General features: G+C 42.7%; 1 protein-coding gene across 2 annotated transcripts in view; it reads right to left on the bottom strand.

Moving 5' to 3' along the window:
- The window catches only part of MTHFD1L (methylenetetrahydrofolate dehydrogenase (NADP+ dependent) 1 like), a 377119-nt gene that overhangs the window by 176231 nt on the left and 180336 nt on the right, over nt 1-20552 (bottom strand). For both annotated transcript variants that reach the window (XM_077486370.1, XM_077486371.1), the window contains exon 20: nt 11486-11597. In XM_077486370.1, coding sequence (XP_077342496.1) covers nt 11486-11597 — 112 coding nt within the window. The remainder of the gene's footprint in view (nt 1-11485; nt 11598-20552) is intronic.

The raw sequence follows: 20552 nt of genomic DNA, 5'->3' as shown, positions 1-20552 counted from the left end.
TATGGGGCTTCAGAGCCCTTTCACACTGCCAGCGCCCGGGCATCGGCAGTAAAGTTTTAGCAGGGCTTTAGGCCTCTTTCACATGAACGATCTGTTCAGGTCCACCTGTCAGTTTTTCAGGCGGACCTGGACGGATGCTCCATAAAGGTCTATGGAGTGTCGGATGTCAGCAGTGACATGTCCGCAGACATCCAACCCGCTCCAAAAAAGTGTGACGGAGGAAAAACCTACTTTTGCATCCGTCATCCAATCTCCCATAGGGGAGAGCGGAGCTCTGACAGGTCCGTTCCTGCACAGCGTGCAAAGACAGACCTGTCATCTTCCTGCTCAGCGGGGATCGACCAAGCGGATATCTACGGGGCGGATCATCACTGATCCATCGCGTGTGAAAGAGCCCTTACTGTAGTTTTTGCGTCACTTTTTTGGGCGCTAGTGGGGTACCTTTAACTCACACTAGTGGATGAATAAAGGGTTTAAAGCGCCCGCAAAGTCTAGCTTTGGCGGAGCCGCCCATTGATTTTTAATGGGCAGGGACGATTTAGGAGCAGTGTATTCACCACTCCTAAAGCGCTGCAAAGAAGCTGCTTGCAGGACATTGACATCTTAACTTGGGCTTTCACACTGGGATTGCATATGAGGCTTTTTTCAGGCACTTTACAGTGCCTGAAGAATGCCTCCAGTGTGAAAGGTGTCTAAACCAACAGAAAAATCTCCTGCACTGTGCGGTGGGCCTAGGTAAAAAAAGTTATTCCGTTGAGGTGCTAATGGGTGGATACTGCACACCCCGCTGCCTTAGCCAACTAGGGGGGAGTCCAAAGTACTAAAGCAAAGAAAGGAAAAATATGCTTCGAGGATAAGTTTTTTCTCTTCCTCAGAGCCTTATGAAACCAAGTCTGGTCTGCATGTTTACATGTGGTGGACTGGATTGTTGGTATAAGCTTGGGGGGAATAATCCTGCTGATGGGTGAATCTTTGCTCATCACACCAATATGTGGGGATACTGTAATCCTTCTCCTAGATCCTGTCCCGTGGATGGACATCCAGGTACAAGCTGAGCTGAACTAGGATAGTCTTTGAGGTACCCTGGGCAGATGTTCTGCAGAATACACGTCCTGTGGGATGCAGAGTTCATATCTCTCAAGCTCGAAATGGTGAAGTTTCCAGTGGTGCGAGTACAGGCAAGCTCTGTGCAAAGAGGGATAGTGATGAATGACAGCACACAGCGACAGGGTGCTGTAAGTGCTCTCTTCCACCTGAAACAGATGGTGCCCTGTCATTCATCACAATCCCTCTATGCATGGAGCTTGTCGGTACTTGCATCACCAGGAACTTCACCATTTGGAGCTCGTGAGATACAGACTCTGCTACCTACAGGACATGTATTCCGCATAACATCCACCCAGGAGACCTCAAGGACTATACCAGTGTTCAGCTCATACCTGGATGCCCATCCACAGGACAGGATGTAGGAGAAGGGTTACACTATCACCACATATTGGTGTGCTGTGATGAGCAAAGATTAACCCATCCGCAAAGGAGGATTATTCCCCCTGCTGTTCTCAAGTGCCCCATTGGAGAGCCACTCTCCTTTGGGGCACTTGTGCAGGTGTGCTGTGTCCTGCTGCTACGTCTATGGACACAGACAGCAGGACTCAGCCGCGCCCCCCAGCTCAGTCATTGGATTTGACAGCAGCGGGAGTCAATGGCTGCACTGCAATCAATCAGGACCCGAGACACCGGCTGGATCTGGTATGCTCGTCCTCGACCGCTGGAAAGACCGGGTTCACTTAAGTAAAGGGGGGCTCTGGGGGGGCAGCTGCAGCACAGGAGATTTTTCACCCTAACACATAGAATGCATTAAGGTGTTAAACAGAGTTTAGAACCCCTTTAAGTAGGGGATGTGCATCAATCCATTGGATCAACATGACAGCCAGGCAGCTAAAATTTTCAGATGGAGGGGTCACAATGGCAATCTGTTCTCCCAGTATAGGTTTCCTTAAGGATTTTTCTCACTAGTAGGTTATAGGTGGGGTTCTAATGTCCATATTATAGATATTAAAAATGTGTTTAAAAATATTACAGCACAAATACCAAAAAAAAAAAAAATGTATTTTTATGTATTGAAAATGGTTGGACATACATCCAAGCAGCCACCCTGTGATTTCATATTTCAAGCCTCCAGTTTAACATCTAGGAAGATATTTTTCAGAAGACACTGAACCCTACATGTCAGATACATGGTATATGGATCGATAGTCTTAGGCAAACATTCACACGGATGTTTGCATCAGACAGTAGCTAAACACCATTGCACAAAAAAAATAAAAAGTTGAAACGCTTCCTGCAGATAGTTGGTTTGTAAATGTGATTAGGTGTATTTAGCTGCATTTTAAGTGCGATTTTTTTTCCAGGCTCCCCCCCAATACCTCATTCTTGGGGGGATGTTATACCCCAGGCACCTTCTCTTCCTTGTTGTAGGTAGTTTTCTGAGCAAGGATCTATAGCTATGCAATTGAAATGGAATGCAGAGCAAAGATGGTGCTTACCACCATGTGCCTGATTGAGAGAAGAATATTGAGGGAGAGCAAAGATTAGTATCCTGAAATCCCCATGCCTAGCTCAGGAATTTTCCCACTCTACAAGACTCTGGTTCGGCTGCATCTGGAGTATGGCGTCCAGTTCTGGGCACCAGTGTTCAAGAAATGCTGGAACTAGAATGAGTCCAGAGAAGGGCAACAAAGTTAATAAAAAGGGACTAGAGGATCTCAGCTATTAAGACTACAACTTATTCTCTCTGGGGAAGAGACGCTCGAGAATGCATATGATAACGAATTACAAATACCTTACTGGTGACCCTAGCATAGGGGAAAAAAAAAAAAATTCAGTGAAAGGGAGTTTAAAAAGACACGGCCATTCACTGAAATTGGAAGAGAAGCGGTTTAACCCCTCTGGGAGGGGAGTATAGTGGTGCACCATGTCATCAAGGTAACTGTCAACCATAAAGCAATAGTAGAGGTATACTTCAACTTGCAGTTAGACAAAAACCTAGAACGAAGTCTGCAATAACACAAAAAAGCAACATATCCAAGGCATGCATAAGGATTACCATATAAGTAATAATGCAGCAATATAAACTATCACACCATCTACACATGAAGCCATGGATGAGGTACACCATTGGGTTACAGGATAGACACTGCCCAAAATGCATAACTACAATGCATGACATGCAAAATTGACTTTGGGTTGTAAATGTAAATCGGCTGCAATACTCCACACTAAGTGAAGCAATGCAAAGACAACACATTCCATAAATGTCCTAAGTCTTTGGAGAAACTGAATGTCTACCCATGTGCAAAAAGCAAGCCATGACGAGGGAAACACTGTGGTACAAGATAGATACTGCCAGCACACATGTAAAAGCATATGCAAAAAGATTTCGTGTTAATGGTTACACCATTACGCTAGTGCTGTAGAGCAAGCTCTGGACATTCTCTATGTTCTAAACAGATGACACATTCACTACAAGGACAGTGCGTACTGATCTAAAACTGTAGTTAACACAAAAGAGCACAAGAACCACACATGCCCTGTAGGTCCTAGTGTTAATACCCTAATTAGGTGCACACAGTTGAAATGCCGATTCAAGGGAGAGGAGTGAAGGTTCGGGGGACTACATCACTGGATCATGGGACAGGTGAGTGTGTATTTATTAAAAGTCAGCAGCAACGCCAAACGGCCCCGACTATGGAAGCCCTTTACTCTAGAATAAAGGACATCGAACTCATGGAGAAAATGACTGCCAGAATACGGGACAGGCTGGAGGAATTTGATTTGGTTTGGGGGAGATGGCGGCTGCTGGAGGATTAGGGGCACGCCGAGTCCGGCACGACAACGCAGATCACTGGTTTTCTCTTCTTTATCTTCTTTCTCTCTTTCCTTACCTGATTTTGACTATTGCTGCGGCGGACTCTTGCCGCTCTATTTTAAGTGTGTTGCATAGGACTTATGGCAGAACATACAGGGCCTCTTGGGCTTGGGAGCAGGCAGTTGACTGTGTGTGTCTCCTGACCCCCCGCTCCTGGCCAACCACATTATTATGCCTTGCTATATGTGCCCATGGCCCGTTACTACGGGTAGCGTGCTTACTCATGACCTTGCTATGTTTTGTAATTGCATTGCTGCTACTACGCCTCTGTACTGCTTATCCCCCTATGCTGTTAATGAAAATAAAGAAAACGTTATTTAAAAAAAAAAAGTCAGCAGCAACACTTGTCAACACAAAAACAACTGGAGCTCCTCTTTAATGTGATCTGTGAGCCTACAATGGATTGGAAAAACTTTCTTCTCTTTAAGCAGAACTTCAACCAAAAGAGGAAGTTCTACTCTTCCTCCTCCTCAACATTTGTCTTTTTTTTTTTTGAAGGGGGGGGGGGGGGGTTGGGTCAGGGGGACCAGGTACCGGATTTTGACAGGACATCTACACAAGGGAGGCTTTTTCAGATAAACAACAAGCTTAACCACTTTGCATCCAGGCCAATTGTGACATTTCTCTCCTACATGTAAAATTCATAATTTTTTTGCTAGAAAATTACATAGAACCCCAAACATTATATATGTTTTTTTAGCAAAGACCCTAGAGAATACAATGGCGGTTGTTGCAACTTTATCTCGCACGGTATTTGCGCAGCAATTTCTTTAACACTTTTTTTCAGAAAAACAGTTTCATGCTTTAAAAAAAAAACAAAAAAAAAAAAAAAGTAAAGTTAGCCCAATTTTTTTGCATAATGTGAAAGAGGAAGATACGCCGAGTAAATAGATACCCAACATGTCACGCTTCAAAATTGAATGCGCTTGTGGAATGGCGCCAAACGTTGGTATTTAAAAATTCCCATAGGCGACGCTTTAGATTTTTTTTTTACTGGTTACATGTTTTGGGTTACAGAGGAGGTCTAGGGCTAGAATTATTGCTCTCGCTCTAACGTTCGCGGCAATACCTCACATGTGTGGTTTGAACACCGTTTTCATATGTGGGCGGGACTTGCATATGCATTCGCTTCTGCGTACGAGCTCACGGGGACAGGGGCGCTTAAAATTTTATTTTATTTTTATTGTTAATTTTATGTTAATTTTTTTTAGTTTGACACTTTAAAAAAAAAAAAAAAAATGTGATTACTTTTATTCCTATTACAAGGAATGTAAACATCCCTTGTAATAGGAATATGGCATGATCGGACCCATTTACAGTGAGATATGGGGTCAATAAGACCCCATATCTCACCACTAGGCTGGGAAGCCTAAAATAAAAAAAATAAAAAAAACGATCCTGGCTTCCCAGCCAAAACGGCGCTGTTAATTTGAATGCAGAGGCCGGGCGTGACGTCGTAACATTGTGTCCGGCCCCTGAACGATCATAGAGACTCCGGGAATGATCTGGTCTGCCGGAAATCTCTATGGTATCATCCGGGGGCTGGCGGATCCTGTGACCGACTCACCGATGGAAGTGGTGAGTTGGTACAAGCACTGGAGGGCGGCGGGAGGGGCCGCTATGATCATTCTTATGGTGTAGGGAATCGCCAGCTGAAAATGCCGATTTCTGAATGATGTCTGTGGCCTCAGGCATCATTCAGATATACCGCCACAAAGCCCATGACGTCATTTGACGTAGTATGGGCGCCAAGTGGCTAAAATACATTGAATAAAAGGTTATGGGAAGTTTGTTGCTGAAATGATCTGATGACAGGGGTCTCAAAAGACAAAAGTAAGGTTTCTAAGCAAGGCTATTCTATATCAAAAAGATTTCCTGTAGGTGGAACCTCAACAATGAGTTTTTAGATAAGGGTAGTGCTATATTAGGTAGCTAAAAGGGGGTTGGAAGTTAAGCCTCATACACACTATTCGTTCTTTTGTTCAACCCAGTGCAAGCTGAACAAAAAAAAAAAAAAAAAAACGTGCGGGAGGAGCTGCTGTATTAACAATCTGATGTTAGTACAGAAATCTTCCCCCATGAGGTATTGTGTCTTGACAGGGGGGACACGACTCCGACGAATGTTTAAATAATTTACCATGTGCAGTTTTCCTAAAAGCATGCTGGGGAAAAAAATGCATGCAATAGTAACAGGTCACGGAGTGAGTAAAGCTTTCTTTCAATGAAGAAAGACTGTCACAACAGTGTCAGCAATTTACATTCATTGGTATGAAAAAAAAAAATTCTATACAAGGGGCCTACAGTTCAAAGGTACTTGCAAAAGAAAAAAAACAGAAATGTGTGCTATGCCTGGAATGTTTTCATTTACCACTACACTGTATCTTTAATAGAGATATACGCTCCTTTTCACGCAACTCATAAAGAAGTGAGCGGTAAAGCAGACAGCTGAAATATGAAATAAAGATCCTGTCTAATGTTCTACTCCGTGTGAAAAATTAAGGGCATCATTTAGGAATTCAAATGTTAAACTAGTGATTTTAAAATTTTTGTTAAACTAATCCTCCCTTTATAAAAAGCCATGTGGTTTACCGCATAGTTGATCCCCTTACCAACATAAATGTTTTCTGAACACTCCCTCGTGCTTAGAACTAAAACATTTAATAAAGGATTTATTAATTTCTAAAACTAAGTGAAATTATGTATTTATTTCAGAAGGCAGAGGTAACCCTGAGTGCCCCAAAGGATACACATACTGTACCCACGGTTTCAGAACATGGTTAAATAGTCATTGAGAAGAAAAAAAAAAAAAAGTGTCCCAAAGCCAGACTCCAGGCAGATATAAAACAAGACGCAAAATAAGGCAGGTATGTACTGTATTCATTACAATACTGTTTAAGATAAACTCCGGAACTTTGCCTTCGTGCAGGAGATTCCTCTAAAACCAGTCACCACTTTGTGCAGGATGACCGGTCTTGTATACACTCAGTAATACTTTTACAAGCGTTTTGGATAATTATTTATTAAAGGAATAATTTCCAGTTCATCTTCAGTTTTTGGACAAATGGCCTCACAATCTTATCAAGCGCATCTTGATGGGATTCAGAATTCAAGGCAGACTCCATAAATGCAACCTACCCAGCCCTTGATCCAGCAAAGCCATCCTCAGAACTTGGCATTTCCACCATCACGTTCCTCAGTTGGCACAAGATTCTTCTGAAATGCCATCTTTGGTTTGTGCCAAACATATCTGTTATTGTGGACAAACTACTCTATTTCAGTCATCAGTCCACAGCACATTGTTGCAGATAGTCCGATCTTTGCCTATATGTTCAAAGGTAAACTGTAGCCTTGCTACAATAGGGTTTTAAAAAAGCAAAGGCTGTTCTTGGTACACCTCCTACACAGATTAAATTGGTGAAATCTACTGTACATGCATACGCATTGACACCAACCTTTGCAAATGTTGCCTGAAAATTTTAGGCTTCATGGAGGCTTCAGCTGGCATCAAATTTTCAACTTATGGTCTGAATTGACTGGACAGGCAAGTCCTGCACACATTTGCAGTCATTTAAAATTCATGGGACTTGTAGATTTTGCTTACATTAAACTATTTCAAATAATTTGGCAAGCTTTTTAAAACCCTTGTCAGACTTTTAAACCTCTACAACCTTCTGTCTCAAGCCCTGGTTGACACTGGTACTGCTTTGAAACCATGCTAATACAGCACAATTTCAAATCCGATTTTCACTGCCGATTTCATTGCGGCTTGCGACTTCATTTAACTGAAGTCTCCGCAAGTCACAATTTAATCGTTTAGTGCAGGAACTTTTTTTTTTTTTTTTTTTTTATAAATCGCTGCAATATGAACAGTTACATTGTCAGCAATGGGGTGTGACTTGTCATGTGATTTGGAAATCACATGACAAGTTGCACCGGTGTGGACGAGGGCTATGAGCCTTAAAAGAACTCCTTTGACATTGACATTATACACCACACAGTCAATAGCGGACAGAACACCAGACCCTTAACATTTGTGGATTAGCCCTTCCTTGATTGGTGGCAGCAGTAACATTTACATACACTCCAACCCCTTCCACCTACCCGATGTGATAGCAATAAAGTGAATAAACATTTTTTTTTAAAGTATTAAAATTAATACTTAAACAAATTAAACAATTAAACAAATAAATTAAAAACCCTGCCCCCACAGACCTAAACACATGTGGTAGGAGTACCCATGTATAAAGACAAGGGCGCTACAAATTTTAGGTATTGCTGTGAATGCCAGATAGGGAGCAAGAATTAGAAGGCCATCATTTGTGGTTTACTCTAAAATGACCACCTGTAAGGTTTTTTTTAAAGCATTGCTTATGGGTAATTTTAGAATCTGTAGTTTGTTACCATTTCACAGGCGTGCAGAATTTTAAAAGAACGACAGGTTTTGTATCCATTTACTTGCTAGAACCTCATCTTTTAAAAACTTTACCAAAAAATTGGTAATTTATTGCATTTTTCTTTCCACTAAACGTGAATGTAGTGTACTTTTTTTTTTCTTAATGAAAACATGGGTTTGATAAAGATTCGTGCTAATACCGAGAAATAAAAATTGTAGCTAGCACCATTTTATTCCACATTTTCTGCTTTCAGCAAATATATGCTTGGTGGTTTAAATCCATCTTCGGTCCTAAAATGTGCATTTTACCTTGCGAGAACAAAAAAAAAACAAAAAAAAGGGAAAGGTAAAAACAACTTTGGTAGTGATGATGATAAAAAAAACAAAAAAAAAAAAAAAAAACCCTTTCACCTACATATTTCCACTAGTGCCTAATCTGGAACACAAGATTCAAAGATGTGGTGAATGTACTTTTGCCATATGAGAAATCTGCATTTTTCTTAAATTAGACTTTGAGAATGAATACATCATTTGTTACTTGTTCAACTTTATCAACTTTATCTGTAGGGACTGTGAGTGAAGATCTAGAGTTTGCCTTTAGAAAAACTGTATGTTTGTGCATCTTGCAGTTTGCGTGGAGTTTCGATTTAATGTGTGGCACAAAAATTCAAGATCTCCAGTTCCAAAGGGTGGCAAGGTCAAAGCACCCTACTGAGCTAAAAAGTCTCTGGAAATAAAAGGCTCATTACACACCCAAAAAAGGAAAAATGCATTCTTTCAGAAAAAAAACGACCTGTTTAAAAGCAATTCATAACTTGAAAAACTGTTAGAAAAACTGACAAACTGTTTATTTAACTGGGCATGAAAAGGTCAACTGACTGTTTAACCAAATTCAGAAAATGAATAAAGCAATAGGGATAGTATTGTTCAGAGGCCAGGATGTTTATATTATGAAACCCAACAGGGGAATGGGCAATACAAATTGTTGGCTGGAAGACCTAGTCAAATATACTAAAATATTTTAAAAGTTCATTAGTCTTGCAGAGGGTTTTTTTTTTTTTAGCATAATACAATTTAAGATAAAAAGACTGGTGCATTGCATAGAAATATAGAGGAATAAATCAATCTGTGTACCCCTGAAAACTGGCCAGGCAGCAAAAGCAATTAAGTTTACATTTACTGTATTTAAAAACACATCTATTGTTGTGCATGTTGAACTGTTACCCTACTTTTTTTGGTTTCAGTTGTAATATTTAATCATCAATATTCAAATTAAATGAACATACAGCATATTTATTAGCAGTGGTGGATGTGGCAACCACCCCCCCCCCTTCCTCTGCTGTTCGCCGATCAGCCCAGCACTTAACCTATCTAAGTGGGTAGCAGGCAGCAGCTCTGTGTCCTCTCCTCCATTGGCAGCTTCCAACATGTAGGCATTCAATAGGATCACCTATCCTTTCAGCCAATCAGGTGACAGGTGTTAAAGCCCACTTTTCAACTGGCTGCGAGGAGGATCAGCGTTTGCTGTTGTAACACCTGGGTGGGCTGCGAGTGCAATCTTTGCGCCTCTAGCCCAAAACCTATTAGAGCCTCTGGCTCTAATCAGTGTTTCAATAAACACACCACACACATCCTGAAAGGGGCCCGGACGCATGGTTAGGGCGGCCCCTCCTAATCGAAATAAAAAGCAAACGTGAGGGATTATCTGTTCTTTGGAGTTCTCTTCAAGCTTCCATAAAAAAAAAAAAAAAAAAACCTCAATTAAGATTCCTATACGAGGCTATTAAAACAAAACAGTTATTACATGCTTCTCATGCTGAACTACTTCTATTTTCAAGACAGAATTATTGCGAAAGGCTACTCTAAATGGATGCAACCAAAAAGCTCACCATGAGCAAATATTGCAGCCAAGGTATGACTCTGTTTCCACATCCTAGAAGAAGCATTAGCACATCGTCTATTCAGTTATTATTACATCATACAACACAAAGCATGAACTTCTACAGCAGGGGTAGGCAACCCCCAGCACTGGTGCCATAGGCGGCACACAAAGCCTCTTTTGCCATCACTCGACACCCTTCCCATCAGCAGAGCAGTGCAGGGAAGTGTCATTGAGACACGAATGCATTCCAATTTCAGAATTCCCGACACCGCACCTGCACCGAGGCACTGTGCCCCCACACATTGCGAAAGATGGGAAACATTGTTTGGTTTTCTAACTTTGTTGTAGCTGGGATCGTCAGAATTGATGGGGAAGAAATTGGGTGCAGTTCTGCTCTTCTCATCTGTCCCACCTGTTCAAAACAGTGGCGGGACAGATGAGCGGGTGGGTGGGGGGGGGGGGACAGCGGTGGGACAGATGGACGGGGGGGCGACAGCGGTGGGACAGATGAGCGGGGGGGGGGGGGGGGGGGGACAGCGGATTCCTACTCTTTGCTATTCTGAAGAAATAGCAGTTTGTCTGTGTTCATGTGCTGAGTGAGCCCTGGGTTCACACTGGTAAAAGCAGTGATTCCTGTGCGTTTCTCACACCACATTGCAATTGCACTGTGATCTGCTGTGCTCCAATTGAAAGGTAATGACACCTCAAAAGTAGGGCGCAAACTCAGTGCGATTGTCTGAACTGCATATATAAATATAAATAAAAAAGTTGCCTGCACCTTCTGGATACAAATGTGGTGCGATCTGGACCATGCACAATGAGGTGGCTTGAATCGTTCCACGCAGAATCGCATGCGCTTGCACAGAGATGCAGTGCACTTCACAGTGTGAACCTAGGTTGAATTTATATAGGAGTGGTTTTAGAATTATTAATCAGCTACTACACCTGCAGGGCTCCAATGAGGAAATTGGTAGGGTCTCATCCCTACAGATGTGATTTTCCTTAGGGGGGATCTCACCAAAAATGAAATTTCTTTGCTGCAGGGGATGCCAAAAATAAGATTTTTATCTTGGTGCAGACTTCTGGGAAAATCAGTAAGCCAATCACATTAGGAGGGAATTCCATTTTTAGGGGGTGTTCTGTACATCATGTGTGTACAGAAAGGCTCCCCATTAGCCATATTGCATTTTACAGAAAGTTACAGCACTGCAGATTGAACCTCTCTGTGATCCCTGTGACAATAGCTCACTTCTGCATATTTTAAGAGTTAGCATCAACTTACCCACAAAGCCATTTTCTCCCACCAGTTTCAGCGCAATCTTGTCTGCCAAAACGGATGAACTGCCATGTGCTATGTTAGCGAAAGGACCAGCATGAACAAACACCGGTGTTCCCTGTAAAAAAAAATAAAAAAAAAAATAAGTGTACAGTCTTACTAAAAGGACTTTTCACACCACACTCATTTTTCTTTTTATCAATGCATGAAAAACCTGTTAAAATATATTTATGACTTTTACTTAAAAACTATGGATACATTGAGAACAATTAAAGAAAAGTCCACAGACTTGCATTTAGAAGTCAAATCAGGTAAATACCACTAAAAGACATAAGGGGATTTACTAAGGTTGGAGCAGACAATCTGGAACACATATGCATGGCAGCCAATCAGCTCCTAGCTTTCATTTTCAAAGCTTAATTGAACAAGCTGAAGATGCAAACTGATTGGCTGCACACAGATGTTCCAGATTCTGTCTTCTCCAGTTTTAGTTTAGTGCCACCATTACATGAAATCTGTGTTTAAAGCTGAGCAAAAGCAGCACAGAAAATGAGAAGGATTTTGCTACACTAGAAAAGATATCCTGAAAATTTTTTTTTTTTTTCCTTCAAAAGACAACCTGCAAGACAAAAGCATAATGAGCTAGTATGCATAGCATACTAGCTCATTATGTATTACTTACCTCAAATTGAAGCCCCCCAAAGCCGTCCTCGTCTCCCCCTTCAGCCACCGACATGTCGTTCCAGAGTTACTTCCGAGTATCGCGGCTCCGGTGCTGTGATTGGCCAGAGCCGCGATGACGTCACTCCCGCACATGCGCATGGGAGACGCCGGTAACAGCACACAGACTGATGCAGCAGCACACAGTTACATTGTTAGGAAGCTTGAATTAAGACACCAGTCCATCCAGTTCAACCTGAGTGAGTTTGGGTGCTTGTCTACAATTATCCTCAGTTATTTAACCACTTGCCGACCGCTGTCAGCATATATAAGTTGGCAAAATGGCACGGCTGGGCAAAGTAACTTACCCATATGTTACTTTGAAAATGTTCCCACCATGCACGCACGCCTACCCCGAGGACCGTGACCGCGGACCCTACCGCCACTGGGATACCCTAGATCGTGAAGGACAGAATGAGAGTCCAATGCTGGGATGTGTTCAGTCTATCACAGGCGCGGGGTTGGGAGGCGGTGGGGCTGTGTGCGACGGTGAGCAGAGCGGAGACAATATCAATGTAAGCTGTAACAGCGTGCTATACCACTCGGTGATACTGTGGTTCTCCGTTTCCTCCAGCCATGATCCGGCCACCCTCTCTTCCTCCACCCTGGCGAAGCTGCAATGTTGAGCACAGTGAGGCTGCACATTTTGAACACAGCAGTTCTTTGTTCAAAAAATCTCTTTAAATAGTTTTAGGCCAAGCAAACCATTTACTGCACCAACAAGTGCACATGCGGGGCACGCTGTATAAACTGTATGTAGCAGAGGCTACATACAGTATACAGCACTGGCTTCCGAGATTCCAGGGCTTAGCACTTCTGCCAAGTCCAAGGCCTCATGCCCACGGATGTTTTTACAGCCGCTTTGAGCATTTTTTGCAGTTTAAAAATGTCTCTCTATGTTAGCCTATGGCCTCATGCCCACCATGGCGTTTTTAAGCTCCAAAAAAAAAAAAAAAATAAAAAAAAAAAAAATAAAAAAACAAGACCAGTGCGTTCTGAGGCTCCGTCACTAGAGCTGTGAAAATGCCAGTAAAAAGGTGGTATAAGCAGCATTATGCCCCGTTCAGCATTTCTCTGACTCTATTCAAAATCAATGGCTCCCTATGGGAGCCCACTGATTTGAACAGAATTCACACCAAAAGTCGGATCAAGATGATCCGACTTGTGTTGAGAATCTTGAAGGGGAACCCTGACAAAATTTTGCGCGTTTCCCCTGGACCATACCAGGCCACATGCCCTCAACATGTGGGGGTTGGTGCTTTGGGGCACAGGGGGCCCCTGCTCCACCTTGTCCCCATGTTGATGAGGACAAGGGCCTCTTCCCGACAACCCTTGCCCGGTGGTTGTCGGAGTCTTCGGGCGGGGACTTATCGTGATCTGGAAGCCCCCTTTAACAAAGGGCCCACCAGATCACACCCCCACCCACCCTAGGTGAATGAGTATATAATACCCATACACCTGAATAAAAAAAAAAAAAAGTCTCAAAAATAAACACCCTAAACAGGTTTTTAAAGTATTTTATTAAAGCAGCTCTGGCTCTTATGGTGACGTGTTTTCCCCTCTCTGCGTCTTACTCTCTCTCTCTGCTATCTTCTGCTCTTTTGCTGGGTCTGCTCCGCTATATTCTGCTCTATTGCAGGGTCTTCTCCAATTGCTCTTCTTCCGATGTTGACTCGACACGATCTCCCACTGTAATGCTGGGTCTGCCAGGTGCAATGACTTACATTGGCATGGGGCGGGGCCACCCAATGATGCAAGTTAGAAGGCACGCCCCTTGTGATATCACCCGGGCATGATGGGTTGATGACAACCCATCAGCAAAACAGCAGAAGATGGAGAGAGAGATAAGACCCAGAGAGGGGAGAACACATCGCCAGAAGAGAGAGAAGAGCCAGAGCTACTTTAATTAAATACTTTAAAGACCTATGTAGTGTGTTTGAGACAGTTTTTTATTTAGGTGAATGGGTATGTACCCCATACGCATTCACATAGGGTGTGGGGGGGGGCGTGAGCTAGGGGGCCCTTTGTTAAAGGGGGCTTCCAGATCACGATAAGTTCCCACCCGCAGACCCCGACAACCACCAGGCAAGGGTTGTCCTCATCAACATGGGGACAAGGTGGAGCAGGGGCCCCCTCTGCCCCAAAGCACCAACCCCCTCACTCGTCCCCCCTTTCCAGACCTGCCAGGCTGCATGCCCGGATATGGTATGGTATGGATCTTGGGGGAAACTTCACGCAAAATTGTGGGGGTTCCCCTTCAAGATTCTTAGCGCACAAGTCGCACCACAAGTCGGATCATCTTGACCCGCCTTCTGGTGCAACTTCTATTCACATCAATGGGCTCCCATAGGGAACAGGGGACACTGTCAGTTCCTTCAACATGTACCTGCAGTTCTGTTGCCAACCATAGCACGCTGGGCCCTTCTGTGCCAGTGCAGGGACTGCTTCCACTGGATATTTGCACTGATCCACGGTGGGTTATTCATTCTGTGGACCTTATTCCTCTTCCATCAAGCAAGACAATGTTCAATGTTGTGCTGTCTTTACCAACTTAGCCATAGTCTGGTCTGAGATTTTGCCCTGTTTAGTATGGGCCCATGAGGGCCCTGGCCCTTGCCTGGTGCAATTTAGATGTAAAGTCAATTTGCAGGTTTTAAAAAGTTTGCCACATGGATGGTGTTATACGCCACAGGGAGTTAGAGGGTGACAATTCCAATCTGTTGCACCATGATGGCATTAATTTGAATAGCGTTGGCCTTGACATCTTTAACCTTGGCCTTCAAGGGTGTATTAGGCAGGCATTTAATGCGGTGGGGTGCTCATCAGCTAATCTGAGTCGCAGGTGGCAGATTTTACCGTGCCAGTGTAAAGGTTTTCTTTAATGGGCTATACCCTTCAGTGGAAGTTGGACCAGTCCAAGGTTGTCCAAAACGTATGGTAACGACAGGCCTTTTAGACTAGGTCAAGTTACTGTTTCATGAGTGCTCACAGTCGAACTGTGACTGGCACGGGTTAAATGGAAAATTGTTAATGTTAAGGTTAAGATTAAAATAAAGCTGTGTCCTTGCCCTTTCCAACTTACCCAGTCTGAGTGTCGTTTATTGGGGGAAAGATATGAAAAAAAAAAAAAAAAACAGTCATGAAAGCCCATGAACCCCATAGGGAAAGGGAGCCTTGATTACAGGGAGTATGGCCTAGTAACAGGGGCGTGTAGTAAATTAATAAACCAAAAACAAAGTTAAAATTTTGAGTGGCTATCTAGTGACTGGGTGAGGGATGGTGCCTGAACTCCATAAAAGTTCAGTTGTGAGGTAAACGACACTTACCGTTTGAAGAAGCAGGAAGAAGAGTTGCCCACCCTTTTCCTTTCAGGAGGTTGTCACAGCTTGGTGGTTTTTACCTTGCCAGCATAAATGTTTCCTTTAATGGGCTATGCCCTTCAGTGGAAGTCTGACCAGTCTAAGGCTGTCTAGAACCTATGCTAATGACAGGGCCTTTTAGACTAGGTCAAGTTACTGTTTCATGAGTGCTCATAGTCAAACTGTGACTGCCACCGGTTAAAATGTTTATGTTGTAAAATTGCTTATGTTAAGATTAAAATAAAGCTGTGGCCTTGCCCTTTACAACTTATCCGATCTGAGTGTTTATTGGGGACAAGGTATGGAAAAGCATGGTTATGATGGTGTACGTCTTTAGCGGTGACAGAAGCAGGTGGATGACATCACAACCTCCAACTCAGCCAGCCATTCAGGAGAAGCTTTGTATTCATTTATAGAATATAAAGCTTCCTGTGAATGGCTGAGCAGAATATAGCCTGACTCAGTTTTGTGCTGGGAGTGGGACAGGAAGTTCTATTCCCAGAACACAGCACTGTATGTAGCTGAGGCTACAAACCGGTAATATAATGCATCCATCTAGCACACCTGTTAGTACAGTAAACAATTTGTTTGGGCTGGCTTGACCCGACAATTTAAATGGGACATTAACTGTGGAGTTATGCTTTGAGAATGGCAAAAGGGAGAAGCTGTATATTTGATACAGAGGCAACCTAATGAGGTTTAAAGTGTGCAAACAAGATCATTGCACGGAATACAGAATGGTGTGACCAAAGAAAAAATATAGCATTAAGGCAAAGTTCTCCTTTTGTAACATGTTACACCCATATTCAGGGTGTAGCATGCAACTAAAGCAGTAGCCATGCACCCCCAATCCACCACTGTGACAATGGGGAGTGCTGTCTGGCAGAGGGTTTGTAGTTCCCAATGAACTGAGTTCACTAGTGTACATCCTCGTAGTCCATTGAGTCATCCTGCTGTTCAGTAACTGTCTGCCCATAAGGGAGGTTTGTGTAGACAGCTGTACAGGAGCCTGACAATGCATCTGATTGTGGGTGCAATGCTTTGCAGGCTCCTAACATAAAATAAATGCACATTATCTACCTGCAAAGAAATGTGCATTTTTTTTTTTTTACAAGTGAACTATATTATTTTAAAGTAAACCTTTCATGAGAGAAAAACAGGGCTACCATTGCCAATCTCATTCTAAAAACGCTACTTGACCAGAATACTATGATTCAGAAGCTTGTAACAGGCATACATATCAGAGAAAGGTAAGAGGCCTGATCTGCATATAAAAAATGATTTGCTACAGTAGCAACCCCACTGCAAGTGATTTTTTAAATTTTATTTGCCCTGAGTTGGGCTTTAAGCAATTTGAAACATTCTAATTGCAATCCTGCATCCCAAGAGTACTAACCTTGGCAAGTGTTTAATCAAGTTGTTAACACAGGCGTGCTACACAAATAAGAAACAATAAGTATATACACCATAATAATATATTGATGTGAGCACACTGACTAGTTTAGACTACGTGCCCAATTGCACATAACTTTACCATTCTCAAATGTCAAACCAGACAAAAATAAAGTTCTTTATGTTCTATTATTAGACTTCAAAACGTAAGAGGAGGTATTGTATGTGAAAACTATAGATGTTGGGTAGGTTTTCCTCCAACATCCCTTTTCCTTCCAGTGTAGAAATACTTAAGGGATTCACCTTAATTCACCGAAACATTACCCTAAACCTTTAAAATATCCTATATTTAATTTTATTATTTTATTCCACCTAATGTCACGTCCATCTGTCACTACCATGAAGTAATGCAAATAGTTATCTAAGGGAATGTTTCAATGTGGTTAATAATCACAGATCTAGGTCAGACTACTGGCAGCCTCCTGCAGTCAACATCTGTGAAAACATGAACCATCCTTTCATTACAGCAGTGTGAAAACAGATAACCCCTTGAAAATTCCCATATACTATCCCAGCTTCTACAATTATGAAACAAAGGCAGGAAGCCGTACGTATATCAGATACAAGCATATGGAGAAACTGTCAAGTGATGTATATTATCAGCATGTCAGAAAAGTTTATGAAAAATAAAAGCAGAACAAACCTGATAATATACAGAAAGTTTCCTGTGATAGAGAAGTAGCACTTAAACACATAAAACACACATGCAAATCATAATTCTCTTTTTCGCCTTGTTCCACCATCAATAACATGCCGCAAATTAACTAAAATGACAGATCTCTCTACCATGTATAAATATAGAATGAAATATGAAATAGAAGAGCAAATTAAAACAGTCTACAGATTTGGTTAAAGGAGAAGTACAGCCAAAGCTCACTTAGCTATACTTCTCATGGGGATCACAGGAGTGACCTCAGAATCGGTCCAGGCTGAGGAAAGAACACGATCATATGGTCAGGATCCACCCAGGAGCCTGGACCAGCAACACTCAGCCTCCCAGCGAGCTGCTGAGAGCCTGAGCCAGCCACTCCTGCCCCCTCCACAGCCCAGTTCTCCAATGAGCGCTGGGGGGGGGGGGGGGGGCTAGTTTCCTGGCTGTCGTTTCAACATTGACTTAAAAAAAAAAAAAAAAAATCAGCACAAGGAACATTACTTACAGTCAATGTGATGTGCCCCTTGTACTGCTAGCTGCAGGATTACTTGAAATTTTGATCATTCGATCCTCCCCTTCCCCCGTCACTATAAACCTCAGCGGTAGGGGTTTATAGAGTCGATGGACCTGTGACATGCACTCGAGAGTGCCCAACTCTGCCCGCCCTTTCTAACCCACGCTGTACTATATCTTCTATGGATGAAACCTGATGTGTGAATGAAAGACAGGTGGATGAATGAAAACCAGCGTTAGACTTACCGGTAACTCTGTTTCCAGGAGTCTTCCAGGACAGCCCATGAGAGAAGCCCCTTCTCCCAACAGGAACAGGAAACACATCACCAATACACTTTAAAAAGCAGTCCTTCTGCTGAACTGGTCAGTTTTAAACAAGAGCTTGAAGGACAAAACCTTAAAGCATACAAAAACATAACAACCATTAACATAAGGGAGGGAACCTGGCTGATCTGGAAGACTGGAAACAGAATTACCTGTAAGTCTATCTCCAGTTTTCCCCAGTCGTCTTTCAGGACAGCCCATGAGAGGATTATCAAGAACTTGCTATGTTAGGGAGGTCATTAAAAGTCCAAAGACCTTTACCACCATTGGAAATACCATAATTTTCATAGATATGGTGGGCCTAGTTATCTTAAATTCTCAATAGAGACTAGCCCCAACTATGATGGAAATATAAAAACCATCAACCATATAGAATATAAACATAAGCATTTGCTACAAAGGCATACGACTAGTGTCTCTCTCCCCCCCCCCCCCCCCCATTTACATCCTTCTATATGAAATGTGACAAAGCTTGTGCCTTGAGACATACATTATCCCTTCAGGGACCCATGTTAAATTTCCACGATCATCGTGTTGTGTACAACAGCTTTGTTATATGGAGACAGCTCATACTCCAAGCTACGGTGCACCCACTGCCACCTGAAAAGACTAAGCAGTAAGGGGGGTTGCCTAAAATGCCAACCTGACTACTGTACTTTACAGATTATGGGATGCCAAAAATCCACTAGAACAAGCATCCAAATGCACCCCTTTCTGCAAATTACACCCCTAATTGCACATGCGCTTATTTGTTCCTGCAACCCCCTCACTTCTTGCAATCATTGCTGAAGATGAGAAGGCACTGCTGCTGGCTGTGTTTGTCAGAGCCTTATGTGAAGTGGCAGAAGGTAAGCAACCAAGTTGCTGCCCTTATGTTCTGCCTTGCAGTCATGGCTTTTAGTGCCACTTGCGTACTTGGAACACATGCAGGACTCTGATGGCATGGTTGGATCTGAACAGATAACCCTAGGGCCACCTGCCAGAAGCACCCACCACCAAGCCACTGTGCTGTCCATGCAAAATATGGTTATACTCCTGTACTAACATTTCTTGTGGCAAAAGGACGCACGCTACATAAATAGAGCAATATAAAACCATCATATCCTCTACACATGAGGCCATGGAAAAGGTATAACTTTTTGATACAAGATAACCACGACCCCAAAATGCAACACTCTACACTAAGTGAACCAAAACAAAGACATTCCATAAATGCCTTAAAATATTGGAGAAACAGGGTTTCTAACCAATTTGCAAGGAAACTCTGAAGAGAGAACCACTGTGGTACAAGATAGATACCCCAGCACTCATAAGTAAAGCACATGTAAAAAGCTGTAGTGTTAATGGTTCTAGAATTACACTAGTGCTGCAGAGCAAGCCCATGACATTCTCTATGTTTACTGTAAATAGAGGACACATTCACCACAAGAAAGTCATGCAGGTCTAAAACTGATCTAGGATGGATAACACCAGAAGAGCACAAGAATCACATGGCCTGTCAGTCCTAGTGTTAAAACACAAATTGGCTGCAAAACTGTTACCAAGCTGTATAAAACATTACCTAGCTGGTTAACACTGGAATGGGGTGGACATCAGATTTACAACACATATCCTGGCAAGGGCCTACAGTGTAACAGACTAACACCAGACTGAACCAAGCGCTGACATGCAGTAGGAGACATTACATAAATGTACTATATCCATGTAATAAATCAGCACACACACACACGTTATTGTGGTGAAAAAAAAATAAAAAAAAATAAAAAAAAGTTAAATATATACTGTTGGCACTTAAAACCCCTGCAGGAGACCCCTGTTGTGCTTCTGCAGCCTTAGCTACATAGTAAGGTTGAATAAAGACACCAGTCCATCCAGTTCAACCTGATTGAGTGTCTACAATTTTCCCTATCCCTGTTCATTTCACACTCACATCGGTCCCTACCCTCAAGGAGCGCATTTCTTTGGCATGTGGGAGGAAACCCATGCAGGCATAGGGAGAACATGCAAACTCCAGGCAGGTAGTGTCGTGGTTGGGATTCGAACCAGCGACTCT

Source organism: Lithobates pipiens, unplaced genomic scaffold (genome assembly GCF_037356315.1).
Source record: "Lithobates pipiens isolate NorthernLeopardFrog02 unplaced genomic scaffold, aLitPip1_a1.2 Scaffold_18, whole genome shotgun sequence".
In the NCBI taxonomy this organism is placed as follows: domain Eukaryota; kingdom Metazoa; phylum Chordata; class Amphibia; order Anura; family Ranidae; genus Lithobates; species Lithobates pipiens.
This window is presented reverse-complemented; position numbering and strand designations above follow the sequence as displayed.